Consider the following 22964-nt stretch of genomic DNA (forward strand, 5'->3'; position numbering starts at 1 on the left):
GATATAGCAACGACTTGGATATCGGCCGACGCTACACCTTGTTATGAATCCAATAAAGATGGATCGTGGTTAGAATTGAATTTCAGACGCGTACAGTTCTAACTGGCTGCAATTCCATTTCTACTTACGGTTTATGGTCGCGTAGGTTTTATGTACGGCATACGTACTTTTCATCGTACGTCTGGGAGATTTTCTTCAGGAGTAATAGTAAAATTTATTTCCTATATTGCCTCGTCTAGGTACGAATCTATCGAGTTCTGCGCAATAAGACGTCTCTATGGTTTCGAAGGTTTTTCTATACTGCTATCTGCGCAAGGTTTTCTTTTTATATTAGGAAAAAAAACAGCTGACTTTTCCCTTGAAGCTGTGTCGACGTGTAGGAGAATAGATAGTTGATCTTGCTGATATTTCTTGCGAAAGAAGATGAAAAGTACGACGGTCATGCGTCGTGTTTGTTTAAGAATAAGTATTGAAACAATGTCGTACATGAAAGCTCTTATATACATGAGTAGAATCTTGATTATTAAAATATCGATCAACGATCGATTAATTGGAGATCAGAGAATGGTTTATTAAAAAACACAAGGACAGAAACTGAAAGAAATTGCTACATTTTTTATCAATATATCTTTCATACATATGTATTTCATAATTATTTCGGATAATTAAAGTTCTACTACATTTCAAAACTAAGCTGCAAGCTAGAAGATAAAATGCAAGTTATCTCATCTCCTGTTGATGCCACGGATTCTACCGGCGCGCTGAATCTACCAAAGTTGAAGTTGAATTTAAAGTTTATAAAACAGCGTGATACATATAACGAGATATTTTCACGAGTTAAACTAAATGTAGAATCATCGTACCATATGAAGAAGAAACATTAAATCAACGTTGGAGGTTCTCTTAACAGAGGAGTCTTTTGTCCAAAGTGGCACATTTTCGCATATTTGAGGACTCAACGAGAGCTTACATTCAGTTTCCATTTAATGTAAATGCAGCAGAGCTAAAAAATGACAATTTTTTCCCCCATCAATTTAACAATCGCCGCGTCACTTAGTTGTTTACTTTTAATTAAAGAAATGGTTATTCGCGTGTACATTTTTAGAAATCTCAGCCACGTGCTCGCGAATGATTCACACACATCCCCTCTGACTTTCTTGATGGGAATAAAAAGAAGAGAAGAAGGAGGAATCTGTTAATCCAGCAGCAGCCGGACAATTTTAACAATGGACCTCCATAGTCCTGCTGAACTACTTTATTCGCTATTCAGCCGTCCGTGAACTCTGGGATAAAAGAGGCCTTTGTCTCCAGTGCTACTCATCCATGCGTTTGAATATATGTTCGCTTCTGCCACGAGCTACAACTGTTTACAGTATTCGGCTGAATATCGTTTAGAGCGAGATGGCAGCAAAAATAGTTCAGCAGAAATCACAGAGAGCTTGTTTCTCAATGAAATTGCGCAATTAGGGGAATTAAGAATGATGAAATTAGAAATTGGAGAATCTGGGAGATTAAGGGTTGGAGAGCTAAACGAATTAAAGATTAGAGAATTAGAGAAATTAAGAATTGAGAGAATTAAAAAAAAAAAACATTAAAAGTAATTAAAAGAATTAAATGTCAGGGAGTTGGAGATTTAGAGAAAATTAAAAATTGTTGAGTTAAAGAATGCAGAAATTAACTATGAAAAAAAAATTAAAAACTAGAGCGTTAGCATTAATTAAAAAATTAAAAATTGGAAGTTGGAGAAATCAAGAATTAATGAAATTAAAAGTTACAGGGTTGGAGAAACAGAGAGATAAAGACTTGGGGAATTTCAATTCTTTAGAATTCGATAAAGGATCAAAGTGGTGTTATTGAGTTTTAAAAGCACGATAAACGACTTTGCAAAGTGGAATTATTAAATTTCAAGAAGAGGCTTTCTCATAAGAGGCTTCAGAATGTTTCTAATGAAAATGTTCAACGCTGTTTCTGCATGGGACTCAATTTGTACACATGGTGGTCAACTAGAAGGCGTGCAAATGATTGCGAACTTTCTCACGAGGGAAGCTTGGACAAGCGCGTTAGCCTTGTTGTTAATGGCAAGAATAATTAACGACCGTCTACAGCAGCTGTTCTTTCGTAGTTTCTATCGTTGTCTTCTCCTATTTTCTTCTTTAACTGACTTATTTTCCCCCAGAGAATTGAACAATAACCCCGCACAGTAAATTGTACAGAGTAAGGCACGTAATCGGTTGCCAGGATATTTGAGTTCGTTTAAAAAAAAAAGTGGTTCAACAAATTAAAGAATCTACGGGGATAAGGAACTATAAAGGGTATCTTCTCTCCATAAATAACTGACGAGGGAAGATTGCCAGCCCGAAAATTCAAAAATTTATGAAACGTTGGGGATATGTAGGGGATATGTAGATATGTATTATGCAATTTTTTTACCCCCCCAAATCCATTCTAAGGGAGTGAAAACGATCCCTGGAAATCCGATTTTCCAAATGATGGTTCTAAAAAAAGAGGCTGAAAAATTAATATACGCTATTTTATTTCTAAATCGTTATCTTTCTTCCACATTAAGAATGTGAAATGAGAAATGTACAATGCTATTTAAGAAAAAAAAACCTCGGTTCTTCTGTTTTAAAAAGGTTCGTTTTATATTATAATGGACGTCAATGTTGATTAACTTTCATTTGAAACAATTCTGATTACGCTATCAATTCGTAATAATCGATCTGTTACTATTAAATTATATCCTTCACCTTATATCAGTAATTAGCTTTCGTCTCTAAAAATGTCTTCACCTTTGAAGATTTTCATCGATCCAAAGAAACTGCTTGAAAATCTCGCTTGAACCGAACGGACGATAGCCATTAATTTCTTCCGCGAACCAGCGATCGTCTGTTTTCGACCGAACAAAGTTAAATTGGATGCTGTTAATCTGCCCAATTTTGGGTCGTCGACTCAAGCAGCGAAACTAATGCCATCTTGTCCCCCCATGGTTACACATTCGGGTTAATTAGCTTCATTAAAGTGGACGGCAAACGGGGCCTGTTAGCGTCTTCTTACTTAGAACGACGTCCTCGACGGGGACATGAAGGAAAATTTTTACAGCGTCGAACTTCAACTGTTTTTGTGTCTTTAGCCTTTCTAATGAATAATTCCAGTATACTCTTGATGGCCGTCACCCTCTTCTAGAATATAATGACAGATATCTTTAAAATCTACCAAAGTATACGAGCTAGATTATGTTAGGGGAGAATTTATCTTCGAGGGGATATTTTGCTTCGATTTTACGTTCAAACGTGCAACAGTTATTTGATAATTCGTTTTTTTTTTAAATATTCAATTCGTTGAACGTTTCGAGTGTGAGTTAAATCTGGAGCTTAGAGCGTTTAAGTCTAGAATGTTTGAATTTCCAAATATCGAGTTTCGTTCGTAACATCCTTTTAATTATCGGATTATCGAGTATTGTTCGTACTTTCCATTAGAACTTGTTTTTCTCATTTTCTTATTTAAGGTCAGATCCACTGTGTCGGTTACCGCAAATGAGCCACGACCGCGATGAGAACACACTATGCTATTAAAATTTGCAGGCTTCCGGAGCAGAGAGTGTGGTAACCGAAATAAACTTTCGAGGAATGATCATAAAGAGTCGTTCTTAATAAAACAATTACATGACAACTTGGCTATTCGAAAATCGTGCTAATTTCGCGCGAAATATCAATAAAGTCTTTTCTAATGTGATGATTACGCTGCCCAGAAGGAACGTAATCTCTGCCATTCGAAGCTTCATGATTTACGAGCTAGTGAGCTTTACAACTTCCCGCAAATCGTTTTATTTCGGAGCGTTATCGTCGCGGAGCTATTGCGACAAATTACGAGAAACGTGATTCCTTTATTTGGGTTGCTTCCAGGAAGGGAAACTGCTTTGATGCGGCGCCATGCCAGTCGGCGCGTTCGAAGATGTCGAACGAAAGATTAATTTGAGAAAACAGTACGTGGCCTTATACGTACGTACGTACGTACAATCTTGTTCCATCGAGGAATACGCCGCCCTTTTCTATCGTCGTTTCTATACATGGAGCGAACTATAACGTGGCACGCCCACGAATCGGCGCCCACACTGATTTTCAGCACTTTTGATTCTGGACGTATGCATGAAAACGACAGTATTCTCCTCTACCTACACTCTCGTTCCTCTTTTACATCTGTGTGCTACGATAAAAGGGACCCTCCATCCCCATTCTCCCGTTTCACAAGAGATTTTTTTAGTAATTAAGATGAGAGGCTGTCAGCAAGGATGTCGGAGAATGGGGCATTTTTTTTATTATTTAAAAAAAGACTAGAGAATAACTACACCTGATATAAATCGCTACAGTCGATTATAATCTATTAGAATTGTTTACTATAATCAATTTACCATAATTGGTTATAATTTCCTCTAATTTTATATAGTTCGCTATAATTTCTTACAATGTCTTTTTCTGAAATCTAGAAGCGTTCATAGCCTTCCTCTGAAATTTCTATTCATTCGTTCAATTTGTTTAACCTTTCCAGAATCGAATCTTTTTCTACGCCTGTAGAAGACATTGTTTTAGTCGATAATAGTAAAAATTGCCTTTTTAAGAGCAGTTTTTCAAAGAACACAAAGAAGAATTTGAGACTGGCCTCAGCGGGCATAAAGAAGTTTACTGTGTCTGGTTAACGAATAATTTATCGAAGTAGAATGTAGAAGAAGCTAATTATTTTCAAACTTTTCCATGAATATGAAACGATATCTTCTAGCAGAGACACGATTTTCAATTTCAGCTTAACGATAAGAAGCTGACGGCGCGCCGATATTTTCTCGTCGCAACGGATACAGTTCCCATTCTTTCTGGTTTTTCCCCGTGAACGTACGCACATGTGCATCTAAATATACGAAACACATATATGCTGAGCCGCCCACAGCTCGAACCGGTATATCGTACACTCGTGTCCGACGATGATCCGAGAAAAGCACTCGCGTCTGGAGAACACTCGGTGAAAAAAAGTTTTCTAGAAAAAGCAATTTGTCTGTTTCTCGCGGTGGCGCGCATTTCTGTCGCGTTCAAGTTGAAAAGGGCGAGGGGAAGAAACATGGTCGACCTCGAGAAACGATTAAAAATGCCAGATTTCAGACTTAGGCGGTATAGTTGGCCGTGTAAGTTGCCGACAGTGCAATTTCTCGTTGATGCTGACAAAGATTCAATTTGAAAACTGTCTCTAGTTAAAAGATTAAAGCGAAATACTGCAGTGGCTTTCGAGTATTTTTCTTTTTTTCTTTTTCATTAATATCACGAGGAGTAATTTTCTCAGGAATTGAATTTTCCAGCGCAACTAAAGGTATTTTAATACGACCCAAGAATTTCATTTTACAATTGTTTTTATTACTAAAAGAAATATACAAAATAACAGAACAGACTTCGAGTATTTGTTTCATTTAATATAATAACAAGTCGTTCTTTTAAGCGATTGAATCGTTCGGTGCGTAACTAGTCCTTGTCGGTAAAGATATTTTAACACGATCAAAAAAGCGATATATGCATGAAAAATAAGAGTTGTTAGATCGTACGAATTTTAAACGCGCTTGTATGACGCGAGACGTCTCGATCTACTTAACCGCGTTAAGAGAGTGCTGCAAAATTTACATAAAGAGCAAAGGTTGTATAATTCCACTGAGAATGAACTTTCCGTGTAGCAAAATTTTTCTATTAACCAGGTTACCCCTTAATCAAAAACTTGTATAATCACCAAGTAAAAAGTAGCGCTGTGCATCTATCAACTTTAACTGGGTCAAATGCAAATACGATATAACTGATTTTTAACCGAGATGGAATGATACGTAAAAAGATGATATTACGTTCGAGAAATCGACGATTCACCCGACGAGTTAACTCGCTTTTATCGGTTAACGAGTTAAAAGTAAAACGATATCGTAGTCGTGTAAATCTTCTTGCAGAGAATTAAAACAGAAGGATCTAACGAATAAGACTTTCTCTAACACTTAGACGACACGTGCTAAATTACTTAGCCTCTACTTATTCGCAAGCTCGACGCACTCTTCCCTATTTCCAATGCAAAGAGACTGCTTTGATCGTTCTCTTCCGGCAATTATGCTTACCACTTGTTCTGTTGGATGCTAATAGAGGAACTAGTGTATGCAGATTTCAAGCAGATCCGCGTGAAACTCGAATTTCTCGTACGAATCGAACGACTGACGAGCGAAAAGGAGAGTTGCCAAATTGCATTAGTAATTTTTCAAAGGAGAACAATGCGGGATCAGAGATTTAATCTGGAATTTACGGCTAACGAAACGTGAAAGGAGTTCAATCGCCGGTGTATTCCGAGTAGAGATATTCCTGAGATGCTATCTAATATTTCCGTGGTACAATAAACGCGTTCTGTCGTTCGAATGCACATTGTTCCCATTGTAACGACACGAACTTTCTATCATTGTTTCCGTGCTCGTTCGTACACTTCCTCTAACGAGCCAATGTTTTACAGCTTCTAAACATAAACGCTTTCCATCCTGACAGCATGTTATCGACGTTTCCACGTAATAAAACTGGACCCATGAATTCTCGTTATTTCAGAAATTTCTCTTTTTTCTTATACTCTGCTTCTGACAGACAAAATGTAACAATGCGGTCATTGTGTTAAACGCATTACCACTGGATCTCTGTAAGGACGATTAATTCGCCAACTTTCGATACACAGTAGAGGGAACTGTTTCACGAGATGCTTTAGGTATTTTATTTATATTTCGTTCGCTCTGATCCTGTTAACGCTTAATGGATCGTTACGTATAAATGTTTAAAAAATATACAATTTTCAGCGTAACGAGTTCAGACTTATCATCGAATAGCCTGGTTCTTTCAATCACACACAATTATTAGAAAGCATGAACAGTAAAAAGCAATCGTAATTAAAACAAAAATGAATGTAGTTTTTTGGTGTTCTGTTATAATATTCCAAGGATTGACGAATTTCCTTATCGATTTCCTTACAAGACGACAGAGCCACAATATCTTAAACACTTGGTAGAAAATTGACGAAGAACGAAACGTTCCACCATGATACTTCAGGGTTAAAAAAATGATTAGATTCAATTCTGCTATGAAACTACAGTTTTGACGGTTCACATTTGTTTCGTTAATAGATTCAAAGGCAAGAAGGAGAGAAATAGTCAAATTGCAGCCGGAAATAAAAGCACTTCTTAACGATGGAAATTTCTCAACGTCGAGCGTAATGACGGCGTTTCCAGCAGCAACCTCGTTTATGCCATTCTTCATCACAGCTCGCAGTGTACAGACGTCTCGGTACACTTTTTGTCAATGCATGTAGCTTTCCGCGTTCCACATTACATTGCTACGACACAATGTTCAAGCATCGGGAGCATCGCGACGCCGTTGTCCGACCAGCCTTCCGGTAATTACGTCGCGCCGTACAAGCTTTCTACGATGAGCCAGTACGAGCACAACGCCGTCAATGTCCAACTGAACGCGCGCGTTCTGCCACATTTTTCCAATTAACTGCCTATCACGATGATACCATCGTGTTTGCGCCAAATGAATTTCTGCAAGGACCATCATTTACCAAGCGTAAAGGTCGAACAGTGTTTCATCGACGCAAACTAGTATTTAAATGACTATTTTTTCGAATCCACTTTTAATCCTTATATGTTCGAAATTGTGTATTTTTCTATACTTTTATGAATTATCCAAGTTTAAAGTTGTCGTAATAAGCGTACGCTAAGTATCAATATTTTCTTAGAATGTGTGAATTTTGGTTTAATAATCTCCCGATATTAAATTTCCCAGAAATGAATAAATATTCTCAGCCTGATTAAAAGAATCCGTACGAAAAATGATGAATTGGTTGTTTTAACCGCTCTAATCATTCTGATATTAAATTTCCCACAAATGGATAAGCATCCGGAATTTAATTAGAAAAACTCAGGCAAGCTGAAAGAACCACGGTGCATAAAATCCTTTTGTGAAAAATTATGAATCGATTATTTTGATTGCTCTAATCATTCTCCTAGAAATATAATAAACATCCCCAGCCAAATGAAAAGGACCGCAGTCCACAAGAAACCCTTATGAAAAATTATACGAACTGGTCATTTCAATCTCACCGATCGTTCTAATATCAAATTTCCCATAAACGAATGAACATGCTCGGTATGATTAAAAAGGGCACAAAATTATTTCAAGACGCGTACTCTCCATCCGTCTTCGTCTCGTGTATTATCAGCCAGTGACGGGCAGTTCCATGCAGCTCCGCAAATCCTTCGTGCAGGATCCTGAAAACGGTGGGGTCCCTTTGATGCCGCGGCCGTGTTCATCGTGCGTGCGCGGCGTAAATGGCCGCATCCGCGCGCCACGTGCCGTGTATCCTATCCAAAGAGAACAATAACCACGGTACACTCTCCTTTCCCTGGTTTTTTTTTCCCTTCGCCAGCCTGTTTCCCCCCTTGTCGCCTCGTGCTGAGGGCTGATCCGCATGAATAAGTAGCCACGACGACCACGAAGTACGAAGAAAGGCCTGTAGGAGGAAACATTCGACGAAACACGCTCCGTACGACGCACACAGCCGATCGTTATTGACCGGATGAAAGTAATTTCAAGGTTCGAGGAGAGTTACTCCCTCGCTACGGCGAAAATACCACGTAGACGAATGGAAACTTTTCTCTCTTTGGTCGCGAGCAATTGGCCGAGGCTAATGTCGCAGCTTCCTCTTTCGAATTTCTATTTTTGCGCCGCGGACGCCGGGGGATCGAACTTGCCTCGCTTCAAGAACACTTGCGCGAAAACTAGATAGATAATCGAACGTTGGGTTCTTTCGTCGTTGGTTGGGCGAAAACGAAGCTTCCTTGGGATTTTCGAACGACGAATCTTCGAGGATTACGACTTGACAAGTTGTACACCGATATTTGGTATCTGAGCGGCAATTTTTCCGAATTTTCTGTTAGCGTGCTATGGTTAAAATACGTGGGAAGTTATGCGCGTCGCTTACCTCGAGTTATTACGGCGGTGTGTGTCGAACGCGGTTTCTTTGCAGTTTTAATTTGAAGCAGCACTCGTTCGATTTGATCAAAAGTTTAACTCGATTATGTCGGATTTTTTCCCCCGCTGTCGATAGAACTTGCTATAAATTACCTGCATTCAACGTGCGATTTATGATCAAAATTTCGATAATCTCGTTACATCGATGCCATGAATAATAAGAATATTGGTTTCCTCGTATGAATGTAAATTTGGGAAAGACGTCACGAAAGTTTCCGGAGGCATAAATTTAGTATTCCAGAGAAGATCGAAGACATCCTTTATCCCACCTGGACAATTTTCTAATGTGTAAATTATTCTGAATCGGCATTACGAATAAAACAACTGTAACAGTTCCAAAGAATGTTCAAACTCTACGATAATTCTGATAAATGAATTAATTGGCAAAAACTGAAATTAATTGAATCACGAGCGAAGTTATCCCAATAACTAAATAACTAAAGCGATTACCAGGTTTTCTTGAACCTCTTGAACATCGAGGGGCTGAATAAATGAACGACGCACGATTAAAACATAACGGAATTAGCTGATTTATTTGGAAAAATCCTCGCTCACAGTCGGAAAAGATCCATTCAGTCTGACGGGACGAGCTGCGTGTCCCAGAGTACAATCACATTCACCTGGTGCATCTACTGCACGCACACGAGAGAAGAGTGGCGAGTCTACTATATAAATATACGAATATTGAAGCGGCGCGAGGACGAATGACGATATAATAATCGTTCTCGTTACAGTAAAAACACGATCTGCTCCCCTCTTTTGCTTCCTTTTTACATTAACTTTTTTTTCTTCTCTTCTCTTTTCACACGCTTGTTGCTACAATTCTGCGCACGGTTTACCATTTGCAGAATTCCCTTTCTCTCTTTCAGTTGAACTCGATCGTTCGCTACGGTTAGCCGTTACGTGTTTAATTATACATAAATACTGCGATCTATCGTTCGAAGCACGATAATAAAATATCGAATGGTAATAAAACACAACAAGGGGCAAGTATTAGTATACAATAGAATTTGTTGAACGACAGTCGATATAAAAAACAACAATCATACTCGACAGACATTGGTCGATTTCCTCTCTAAGCGTGGAACTGCGTGGTCGTTGGTCGGAAAATCAAGCGTAAATTATTATCGATTCAATTGTTACCGATATGTCGATCAGTCGTTTAAGCACCGCGCTGGCTAAGTGTACTCTAACTAATTACCATGCCCATCGATTATACATTTAACAAAATGAAATATAACTACTCTTATAGATTCCCAATTGTTCAAGATACCTAACTAACGCTAAAACCATCAATCGGATCATTCCGTTTCGCAAATTGTTACTTTCACTTTAACGAATATAATTACTTGTAAATTTTGCATTTAAGAAACATATACGTATATTACATTTTATTTCAAATAATAAGAGATTATTCTCCAATATTGTTTTTAAGGTATAACAAAGACACATTTGGTGTTTCTAGTATTAAACCGTAACCGTTTCAACAAAACTTTCATGTTATACTTATATTACATATAAGATCGTTGCTCAATTTCTCTAATCTTATTTCCATTCTTTCTTCGAGCATTGCTCGGAGCATCGATCATGTGCAAAAACTCAAAGAATTCAAACAACCTCCGCGTACGTCGATAATTCGCTACTTTTAATTCCTACCCCTGAAACCGCTTCACTTCGCGATAATCGCCATCCCCCAACGAAACAACATCGGAATAAACTATTATTATCAACAGAATCGTCGCTTTTATTTATCATAAATTACAGATCAACCCTGTAAAATAACCAGCAAACCCGCCGAGGCCGAGCAGCGATTGTACTTGAACTTTCCGATGCAACGCAAAAGTTTCCACGCTGTAAGGAAATCCTACGAAAACTTACAGCCTGCGGTTGCCTATGTACAATGTTCTTACAAGTAATTAAACGTTTCGTTTCGTATTCATTTTTTTTTTTTTTTGGCGTACGCTATACGTACTCGTTACCGTCCACACTCTCTTGGTTCCTCGAAATGATTCTCCACTCGACTAGCATCGACACTCGTTACACTCGTCTTCTACGATTTTCCATTTCCTTTATGTCCTTTCCGCTTCCTCTTTCTTCCTTCTTCTATTTCCGTTCGTCTCGCCTTTCTACACACACACATACACACACACACATACACAGAGAGAGAGAGAGAGAGAGAAAAGCGGAACGTGTGCTCTCGTCGCGACGCCCTTCTAAGTCGTCGAGGACCAGGAGGACACGCTAATTAGAGACCGTGGTAATTAAGTTGTCGGTCGCGGCGATCGGTGCCACCGGAAGTTCGCTGTAAACTGGGTTAAGGCGACACCGCGAGTGCCACGCGAGCGAAGAGGAAAGTCCTGACTGTTATAAGGAACTTGGAGCGACCAGGATCTTCCAAGTATTCTCGTTTCTTAGTTTTTCGCGAAATTTCCGGACTGCAGGAATTGGATTGGGGGAAACGTGTTGGCAGAGCACGCGGAGGTTTCTCGTAAACTCGATGACTTACGGAGACAGAGCGGAAGTGGCGTAAAGGCTGGCCCAGACTGCACGAGTTGCTCGTCGACAATGCGAGCCTGTTATTTGGTTGATTTCGTATATCCTTTCGTGCTCGTACGCCCGCTCTGATTAACGAAAACTAGCGACCCGATCGAACGAAGACGCTTGACGTCGCTTCATTAACGCTAGAATCACCGGCGGCTAAATGATAAAACTTGTATGAAATTGAACGAAATTAAAGCGCTGGCAATGGGACAAAGATCACGGCGCGATAAGAGTGCGCAAGCTCTTTTATCCGTACGTTTTGCGAGAAATTAGTCGAATCTGCGAAAAGTTGGCCGTTGTATATGCGCAAGATTGAACAAGGCTTATGGGAGAAATGTCAGAGAAGTCGAAGATGAGTGGTCGCAAAATAGCGGAAGAGAAAGAACCCCAAGAAGATGCAAGGTGGTTCGACATCCATCGATGCATTTTCAACGCATTCCAGCACACGTGAGTTGTAGGAAGCGTATCTAAAGGGGTCGTTAGACGTACCGAGCAACAAAGTGTGAAGAAACTGGTTCCATTCCGTGCAGTTCGTCTTCCTTTCCACGCGAAACGGTTCCATCAAAGTCCTTGACTGTTACAATCCATTAAAAAAATCGTCGTTGCCGTGAAATATTTTCTAACTGCAAGATCCTTTGAAGGCTCTCAACAACGAAGATTTATGCTTCCTTATCTCCCTTACGACGCTGATGCACAACAAAGGTAACACGAACGTTCGTATAATTTTATATTGATATGTTCGACGTATCCAACCGACGATTAGGAAACTCGTCGAGTTTTCTAAGGAAAAGAATCTACAAGAAAATGGAATCAGGAACAAGTTTCGTCCATTTTACGTGAAATATCACCTTGTGGATATCTGATAACACGCGTCATCGATCGACATCGTTTTTCCTATTTCCTCAAGGACGTGGTTTTCCAGTCTCATGCATCCATGATGCGTCCTCCCGTTCTCTTCAAACGCGTTTTTCTTATTCTTACGTGACTTCTTCAGTGACACGGACTCCGTTGCCATCTTCTTCTTGCCGGCGAGCATCGATGGCAAGATACAGCACACATTCGCATCATTCTTTATCGCGACAATTTTCGTAAATATTAAAAAATCGCGTGACCAGTATGACTTTTTCGCGTTTTCTGCAACAATAAATCGCGTGGCGCCGTGTCTGGCTGTGACTCATTGCACCTTTATCGATTGTCAACTGCTTCGAGGTGACAACCTGCTTCCCTCGAGTCTCTGTCTCTCGATTTTTCCTCGGAACGAAGAAAATGTCTCCGTGTGTTTCTGTGCACGGCTGATTTGAGAACTGAAAATTTTCTTTTTCATCAATTTACGTTCTAGTAGTATTTGAAACAGGCGAAGACTCGAGAAGAGCTCTTAACGAAACGTATATATATACAATGATCAACTTCTTCAAACTAACAAATTGATTTTAGAGTAAAATAGGCTTCTTTGATTGTGAATAATGATTAAAGAAACATATATGAAAGATGTATATTCTAATTCGCAACAGGAAACGATTCGTCAATCAGAATTTTAGATTCGTGCGAGATAACAATTTGAAACGTTCAATGAAAATTGCAATCGGATTAATCGCGAGTGTTACGGGAAAACAACGACTTAACTAAAGTAAGAAATTATTTGGTTTAAAAGTAACATTACTTTGTCTAGGTCGTTTCTAAAACAAAATTAATCGAGCAATTGAGATAATCCATTTTATTCTCTGTTCTAAAAAAATAATAAATAACAAAATTAATAAATCAACTGAGACAATGCCGTATATCAAATCGACACCTTTCATTTTTACTTCAAATAGAATTACCCCGAAGTTACTTTATAATTGAAGACGATTTCGAATGAAATAGTGATTCTCCAAAATGTTAACAATTTCTCGGTAATCGTTCGTGTTTCGAATTTCCCACCAGTGTCCTATTACTCGAACGAGAATCTACTTAGAAAGAAAACCGTAGCTTTTCTAAGAAATCGCTTATCGCGAATCAGTTCCTCCACTTTGATATCCAATTTATGTAGGAAGGATGTATTCGTTTCCTGATGTCCTTCCTTTTTACTTTTTCCCATCTTGTGGTTCGCTTCCGATTTCACGGCTACTTCCGTCACAGCGGGTCGTTGTTCCGGATAACGCCCTTGTATATCGTTCGCCGCAAACCACGATTTCCGGTCTCGTGTTGCCCTCTGTCTCCCACCTTAATATCGATCCGTGCACCGCAATAAATAACCAGTCAAATTACGTCGTCCGACTTTCGTGTGCTCGATTCCCATTCCTAGCCTCGTCGGTCCGGAAACAAAGCGCTACATTTTGCTAGTGGAGGCTGCGTTCTTTCTTCTTTTTCGTTTTTTTTTTTTTCTTTTTCGATCCTCCTTCCAGCGCTAGTTCGCCAGTAAATACACCACAAGTGCCTGCTTCAACTTCTTGCTTCGATTCGGAACTGTTTTGCATGTTCTCCACGAAAATATTGTCTCCTGGTAAACTTGCTGGAGCTCGTTAAATATGATCGTAATTGTTCGGTAGTGCCGCGATTCCAGAAGAAGCAAGCGCTTCTCGTTGAAGGTAAATGCAAAGTATCGCTGTTGCAGTTTCGCGTAACGAGTCTCCCCACGAGTTAAAACGGTATATAGACTTCTTTGGCGGGAAGATGAAACTTTACGGAAGAACTGTTTCCCAGGTAAGATAGATGAAAAATGGAAGTTTCATGCGGAGTTTGGAAAAATCGCAAGGAAACGTAGAAGGGACGGCCACGAGAACACCAAACGAAATCAGAACTTTGCGCTCTCCGAGACGCGAAAACCGAATATGTAACTTGTTAGCGGCAAACGTATATATACTTCTAATTGGAGCAGGCAGTTCTTCCTCGACGAACCGATACAATATAGTTTCGTACGATATTTTCCATAAATAGGAATCACCGTTGAAAGATATCCAACGTTTGATATTAAACGTGTTGCAACCGTATCATAGACACGAAAGAAACTGTAACAATTGATCTATAATATTCGCGAATGTTCATAATGTCCGAATTGTTGAACAAAAGGAAAATTTCATGATGATATGTTTCCCACGGAATATCATCAACGCCATAGAAAATATCGTCTCGCATTGGCGGTGGTCGATAAGAACTGCATATACCGGAAGTCTACATGTCAAAGGGACCGTTAAGAATAAAGTACAGTGGCAAGAAACACGAGCACCCACCGTTTTGAGCTGTAACCATCGCTCAAAATGTTCATACGGAAATCGATCAATTTCCTAATGAACCATTCGTAAAAGCTAACTCTCAAACTTTCATAGTTCTCGCTGTAAACGTTCAACGTATAAACTCGCGGAATACGTAACGTGTAATCGGTCATGATCCAACGGATCGTATTCAGGAATAATCGAGCAGCTTTCTGAAAAATGTAGGTCTGCTTTTGAAATTTTTGTTCGTTTTATAAAAACATGAGAGAAGGAAGAAAGTTGAAACACAGTTAATATTAAATAAGGAGGAAATGGAAAGCTTGCAACGCGATTTATTCGACTCGCCATGTTAATGCTAATGGACTCTCTTTTTTCCAGAAAATCTCTCAATTCCGATTTGAATAAAAGGAAAATACACGCTGAATCATTTATTAGAGTTAGGAGGAGGGGGCGCGATATGTATCGATTTCAATTAAGCTCAAAACGATCGGTTTGCTTTCCTATTCCCCTACAGAGCACGATACAACGAATACAATATTTGATTCACGTGTACATACGTACGATACAGGCTAATTGAACAATAAAGATGAAAGATAAAGGGTTGAGGATGGTTGTTATCACATCGTTTTACAAAAATTCCACTCGTCGGGAAGAAGCAACGATATTCTATTACGTCTGATCGTTTTATCTCTTTTTCTCTCGTCACATGGTATAAAGGTGCAAAAAATTGGAGAGGCACGATCATCGTCTGAATACCTGAGGTCGACGATTCACCTGGAGCTCTACAAACGCGTACTACGACTCGACTAACACGACGAATTCACGACAAAGGATAACTCAAGAGCTCGAGGATCTTCCACGTAGCGAAAGATCATCTAGCAAAATTTTCTTCTACTCGTTGCAATGGCAACTCATCTAGCGTATCCATTGACCAAGTAACAAATCTCCGGTGCTATATCCATTCTGATCGAAAATCGTAGCCAGATGTTCGCTTCCTCCGTCGCGATCGATTTCTTTTAATTAATCCCGATCATTTCGCGAGCTTACAGTCATAGTTATTAATATACAGGTTTTATCTTGGCCTTCTTGAACCGGGCCCACGTCAGCATTATTAATACGATTCGACGTCATCTTTATCAGCAACGAAGTCGTCGATGAAGCCTCGTTATAGCGAAAGTCCTGACCTCTTCTTCCGAGCGAAATATTCCTGCCTTCTCAATTCCATTTTTATCAGCGAAATGTACGGCTTTAAGCGGCTGCCGAGCTCGTTATCGATAACAAGCGGAGGCAATCGGCAGGGATCGTTGAAAAGTTTCCCAAGGAACGATGCAAAATTTGGCAAAATAGAGCTTCTGTGTTACGGCGGAGAAGCACTTGTTTCGTTGTCATCACGGACATTCACGATTCACCTAAAATACCGGCGAGTGATTCACCATTGCCTCGAAAATTTCCTACGTCCTCCCGATCTTCTCTTGAAAAAGCGAGAACACGTCTGTGCACCATTTAGGATCGGCAAAAATAGCCGGTGATCGGCGAGTAAAACAACCCCAGTCAGAGCATCCGATCGGAAAAATATTCAGACCGACGTCATCGTCTGTCATAATCGTTTAGCTTCTTACAAGGACCGCTGTCCTCTCTTCGTGTTCTTCTCTAGAGTATGTTGCGTCAGCCACGCAGCTTTAGTGGCAGTTTTCATCGTCTCGTATATCCCTCGTTCGTTAAATACGCATTGTTAAACTAAATCAAAACGAATCAATCGACAAAGGAATACGTCCAAGTATAGCTCTGACCTCTTCCTTCGTAAGAGGCCGTCCACTTTTCTTGTATCAGAAAAATTAAGCATCTCCATCGAAGAACGTAGAACCACGACCCTGTGTACGATACCACGAGATCTGTTTCGATCTCTGTTGCACGAATCCACCGTTCAGCTTGCACCATTAAGAATACACATCCGGTTGGCCAGCTTCTCGAGAGCAACACTGGTCCGAGAAACAATCGTCGGGAACAAAAAATCGAGGGTGTTCTACGACGAGAACAATTGTCCGCGTGAACGGCAGGTTTGTGTACACGTGCATTCACTCGAGCACCTCGTGGACGTCGTCATTGCAGCATGACGAAGAGGACGAGGAAGAAGACACCGTGGAAGGCGTGGCTGTATCCAAAGGAGAGACTGTCCGCGACTTACAAAATCAGAAGACGCACGTGCAGTCCTCCGAGGCCCTGGCCTACCTGGCCCGCTTCCTGTTCAGTTTCGCGAGCTTACGTCGCTTCAATATCAGCTGATATAACGTGTCCAACCCCTCGTGGAGGCCTTCGCCGGTGATCGCGCAGGCTGGCTGCACTCTGATGCACGCACTGCCTGGCATTCCGGCTAGTTCCAGGACGCCCAAGTGCTTTTCCAACTCGCCCACCTCTTTGGCACCTGTGGACATCAGGCGGAACGGTTTGGTCAGTTATTGGGTGTATTGTGAGCAAAGAGCGGTAACAGGATGAGGTGTTTGGTTCAAAAGAGGATTTCCTTCTCCGGTTGCTCAGGATCGTGAAAAATAAATACTTTTTCGTTGATGGTATGTGTTAATGATGAATCGAGGATGAAGGTTGTTTAAGTCTTGTGCGATGGAACTTGCATCTCTGTAGCGTTCCACGATCATCTTTCTTTGTGGTAGTTTAGGATCGCGTAAAATCTTAATTTAGACTTTTTTTTTATCAAAAATGAAGAGACGCAGTTGTGATCTTGCGATGGAATTCTCGTGATGAAATATATCTTCGGTATCGCAGAATTTTTTCATCTAGAGTTTTAGTCGACGATGAAGGTAGTTTAGGTCTTGCGATGGATTTTGGATTTCAGGAACATTTTCTTTTCTCAATAATTCAGGATCATGAGGAATATTTCTTATTTGGAATTTAAAAGGACGAAGATAACTCGGGTCTTGTGGTGGAATTCGAGTTCTTGTTACGATGACGATTTTCTTCTTTGGTAAGTAGTTCAGGATCATTGGATCTTGTAATTTAGGATTGTAGTTGAAAAAGGATATAGTTCGAGTCTTTTGACTATATTTGGGTCTCTGACTGAATTAGTAAAGTCATAGAGGAATATTTTTAGGATTCTAGAAATTGAATCAAGTTCGATAAAAGACTATATGTGTCTGGTTAATCTAAAAGGACAGATTACATACTCTTTGTTTCTAAACGATTATCCTTGCCGAATCAATGGTCTGTAGACGTTGAACTTCACGAATGGCAAGTGTTATTCAATGATCTACATTCGGTTACATAATAAAAGGCATAAAAGCATAATATATAGAAGTCGAAAACGATAATCTTACGAATGACGCAACTGTCTTCTATCAAATTTTTTTTCAAGACCATTAAAAGCAATGTGTTTGTGAAATCAAGTGCTGCTGCCTCATAGATATACAATCTATAATCTAATCATGCTCCAATATAGATTGCGGTCAAGTGCATTTATAGTCCTCGTAGCGAAGCCATAAGCTTAAACCGATACGCGGCTGTCTTCTCAGCCACTTGTTCATACTCTTAAAGTCTTCGAAAGCAATTTGATCTTGTTTCTGAACACGGAAACCATTTGCTACAGCTAACGTTCAAATGAAGTCTCGCGGATAACGAAACTTTTAATTTAAAATAGAAGAAAAATCTACTTTTCTATAACAGTGTATTAATAATACTGAGCAAGCGTTGGGAATAGAAAATGGTGCTCATTCTTTTTAATTATTATTACACGAAGAAGATATAAAAAACGTCTGCGTTTTCTAATATCTCCTTACAAAGGAATATATCTTAGACGAACAAGAGAACACATCTAAATACTACATATATCATTTTAAGCGATCGAGCAAAGTCCCACGCGAATAATTAAACGCATAACATCAAGCGTAAGATCGTCTTCCTTCGCTTTCTTTTCCTCTTATCTCTACGTTATTACTAAACAAACATTGAAATAAACGAGGGAGACAGAAACCTTGGCATTTTCACTAACACTTGCTTCTAAAAGACAGCTTACAGAATAGACACGAACAGACGTTTAATACTACGTTCTCTCAAGCAATTAAGCAAAGTCTCGGAAATAATTAAACGCTTAGTCCGAGTTTCAATTAAATTTCTTTCGTTTTCCATTCCAATTATATCTCCTGTTATCGTTAGACATATACTGAAATAAACGAACGAGGCACGGAAACGCTTTCCAGTATATCCTTGTAAAAGACGATAGATAGGATAAGCAGGAGAAGGCGTTTTTAATACTCTGCGTCACCGTGAGCAGTTTAATTTACAAAAGAGGCCACGGTTCCTCTTATAATCGAGGCGAAACGCCAACTTAGCACATGCATACATGCACGAGTACCGTGTTACCTGGCAGATCCTGCTTGTTGGCCAGGATCAGAATGGGAACACCAGCGTTATCCGGGCTCCTGGCTGTTCTGGTCAGCTCCATTTTTGCCTCCTCGAGTCGTTCCGCGTCGCAAGAGTCAACCACGAAGATAATACCGTCTGTGCACCGGGTATAAGACTTCCATAATGGTCGCAATTTCTCTTGCCCTCCCACGTCCCATACGAGAAAATTCACACCTGCGACAAACCACCATAGCAACCCGTTTTACTTGCCTTCTTCTTTTTCTATAGCATTTTCTTTTTCCTTGAACAAAAGCTCTAAAGGGGATGAAACTGGTGAAACTATCGTTTAGGGTGGAAAGATGCGACTACATTGTTGGATTCGGGCTTTGGCATAATAAATTTATGAAAATAAATAATATTAACGAATCGATAAATTACAACTGGTAGCTTATACATTTTTCGTTTACAATTTTATATCGGAATGGAACAAGTATCGGATTTAATAATAATTAGACCGCGGATGGTTACGCGAATTATTGGCTTTGTGCAGGTAATTTAAAAAGGTGGAAGCTAAGTAGAAATTTGGCTTGCTTTGGATGTTTTACGTATGTCTCGAACAATAATTTCGAAGGTAATTCTGCAAATTTTTGCACCTTTGAATTTTACATAAATCTAATACTCTACATTTTATTTTTATAATCTAATATAAAGGATCTAATAACGATAAAATTTAAAAATCTATAGAATCAGCTTGTGGAACTTTGGTATTAGATTCCAATTTATCAATAAGTTGTCATTTGCAAAATCTACACTAATTAATACAAAAGAACCATTTATTCCAGAAATTTTTCGTGTTTCTATCACGGAAATGATTGATCTTTTCACGATTTGCTTTCTAAAGATATTAAAAAGCCTACCAAGGGGAATGTGAAAATTTTCCCTGCACAGCGTTTAACCTTTCTTTGGCCATGGAAAACGCTATGAAAATGCTATGTAAAATAATTGGCAGAACGTGGAAGGTAATATTTTTTATCCTGACGTTATTATCTCGAGTATAGCCCACGGTACGCGCATTTTAGTTGCTTTCACATCCTGTTTTAATTCAAAGAAATGGAACTCGTAGGACGCTTCTCTAATGCTTAGGAAACGATCGTGATTTCTTTTCACTGTGAACTGTACTTTCTCTAAAGCAGACACGCCGCCATACGAAGTGCAAAGGGACAAAAGAGGAAGAGGTTCTTTAACGCGATTTCCATCTCTCGGCGCGATCGTTGCTACCAGGTTTCTGGGACAACGAGACCTAGTCGTACGAAGAAACATCGACATCGACATTGACTTATTACGTTGCCACGCACACGGTAACTGTAATAAATGTCCGCGTTCAGCGTTATCCTGACCACGTAATGGTTACGTGTTCAGTTACGATAGTTGCGCGTTCCAGCTGTAGACGCTGCATTGGGAAAAATCATCGCCGATTGCAAATCGGTGTTTACCGCGTGACTTGTTTCGGTTTGCTACAAGAAGATGTCGAAAGTAACTCTAGAAAATTTTAAAGAATATCATCGCTAGTAACGTGATCGCTTTTCCGCGTTTCTCAATTTATGGCCTACGATCGACACGACTTTCGAATGGCTCGCGCGATGTGACAATTCCAGCCAATAAAAATTCGCCTACTCTATCTTCAAGATTAGTACGATAAGAAGTACGCAGTGGATTTTCATTAAAAAATTTCCAACCAATTTCTACAGCCGGAAATTAACCAAAAAGATAACCCGCGAATTGGTGTATGCAGCGCTGAAAAGCTAAAATCGCGGTAAACACTCGTGCCTCAACGTTGATCGTTGTCGCAAGTATAGTATACTAAGAAACGTTAAGAATGATTCGATTTTACCTTTCGCTTTTCCGATGCCACCACGGATTCTCTCGCAATTGAAGCCAATGGTGGGCACGGTGTTTAGGTACTGGTCGAACTTGAGTCGATACAACGCGGTGGTTTTCCCAGCACTGTCGAGACCGAGCATGGCCACGTGGAGCGGCGTTCCCGTGGGAAGTGCCTCGAGGAAGCCGCCGCTCGTGCCGCTCCTGCCCATGCCGGCACCCATTCCTCTCCTTCACCGGCTTCCTCCTAACTCGACCACCGTTTCCTCCCCTCTAACCCTCCTTCTTCGCCTTCTTCCCTTTTCTTTTATCTATCATTTAGATTTCTCCGTCTTTTTCCTTCAAAATCAATCCTCGATATCCGATCGGTCTCCTCTCGCACCTCTGCCGCTCTATTCTATCCACCACTTTCTCTTCCTTCGATATCTCGGATCAATAATCCTCCGTCCTTCGTCTCAACGACCGCGTTCTTCCTCTTGAAAATTCTCTTCTTCTACTTCATGCTGGATCAAACTGACACTCAGGAGGACCACCAGTGTTCCCTTGTCCGGCAACTGCTTTTTCTTCCCCCGAATTTCTCTCTCTCCCTTTCTCCCTTGTGCACGATCCACCGCGTCGCTGCACCGCCTTTATTCCATGCTAGCTCGGTAATCTGGCCGTCTAGTTTCCAGCCTTTCGTTTTATCTCTCTTGAACCAACCCGGTTCTTCTCGTTCCTGCCTTCTTCGTCCCTTATATCCTTCGCGTGGATGATGCTGGTTTGACTCGCGTCTCTGGGCCAACGTGGACGATCGGGGAGAGAAAGAGAAAGACAGAGAGAGGGAGGCTCTCCTCCGCTTTCGATGCTCGTCCCCGCCGTAAAAGGACTCGCTTCGAGGCCACGATCACTACCGCACCGGCTGAAAATGAAAGGAGAAACGTGTTAGCGATGCCTGCTGGCTACATCGGCCGCGCTTTTCACATCTCGTCTTTTTGCCCGTTTTTTCTTTTTTTTCCTTTTTCTTGCCTTTTTTCATTGCCCTGTCTCGATAGATCTCGAGTATGCCCCGGGTATTTTGCTCGACTACGGAGATACAGGAATTTTAACAGCGGAATCATCGTCGATTAGACGGTACTCCTGTTTGTACGGTGGAACCTCGATAATTTGGGAAGCTCGAGAACCTCCGCACGTATCGAGATTTCGTTCGTTTTCTTCGGGTCCGCTGTGAAAACCACTATAAATCGAGATGCCAGCCCGCTTTGTCTCGATTTATTCGTCACGCGCTTAAGCGCGTCGCTTTACAAGCAGCTCGATCTCTGCACGCTCCAGCTTATCTCCATAGGGAAACTTAACACTAATCTTATCAGGCTCGGTCGAATGACCGGTTTTCAAATTTCATTTAAAATTGTACAGTCATTGAGGCTTCTTTTGTCCGTCTAATTTTACGCAAATTATTCTATTAACAAAAGTCGAGAAATTGATTAATCAGATGATATGAGAATTTACGTGGAACTGATATCAAAGTGACGTCGAATCGATACAATTAAACAAATTTAACACGAGCAGAAGACATTTATGTTCGTAATTCATGTAGTCCAATTTCTCAAATAAATAAATATATACACATACGTGCAATTAAAAGACGATGGGATCTATGCAAATTCTGCAAGCCTTCGATTTTCCAACCTAATCTGTCTTTTGCTGCGGAAACATCGATGTAATAAAGAGAATGAAATTCCCGGAAGAAGACACGAGCAGAGCGTGACAAACCCATTCTTCTCGATCTCTCGATTTGCAACAAGCCTGATTAGGTTCGCGAATATAAGTTTCTCGAAGGCAGAAGATAAATCCACGAAGCTTCACGAACGATCAAATACAGAATCGTGTTCGAAATATCGCAATTAATAGAAATAAATTTCACAATCAATTAAAAGGACAATCTCGATAA

General features: G+C 40.2%; 1 protein-coding gene across 4 annotated transcripts in view; it reads right to left on the reverse strand.

The window, feature by feature from the left end:
* Positions 1–9583: 9583 nt before the first annotated feature.
* The window catches only part of Arl4 (ADP ribosylation factor-like 4), a 56369-nt gene continuing 42988 nt past the window's right edge, over positions 9584–22964 (reverse strand). For all 4 annotated transcript variants that reach the window (XM_076623437.1, XM_033331678.2, XM_076623435.1 and 1 more), the window contains 3 exons: positions 21051–21935; positions 19178–19393; positions 9584–17231 (listed from right to left, as the gene is read on the reverse strand). In XM_076623437.1, coding sequence (XP_076479552.1) covers positions 17035–17231; positions 19178–19393; positions 21051–21261 — 624 coding nt within the window. In that variant the 5' untranslated portion in view covers positions 21262–21935 and the 3' untranslated portion in view covers positions 9584–17034. The remainder of the gene's footprint in view (positions 17232–19177; positions 19394–21050; positions 21936–22964) is intronic.

The sequence above is a fragment of the Bombus vancouverensis genome, chromosome 12 (assembly GCF_051014615.1).
Source record: "Bombus vancouverensis nearcticus chromosome 12, iyBomVanc1_principal, whole genome shotgun sequence".
Taxonomy (NCBI): domain Eukaryota; kingdom Metazoa; phylum Arthropoda; class Insecta; order Hymenoptera; family Apidae; genus Bombus; species Bombus vancouverensis.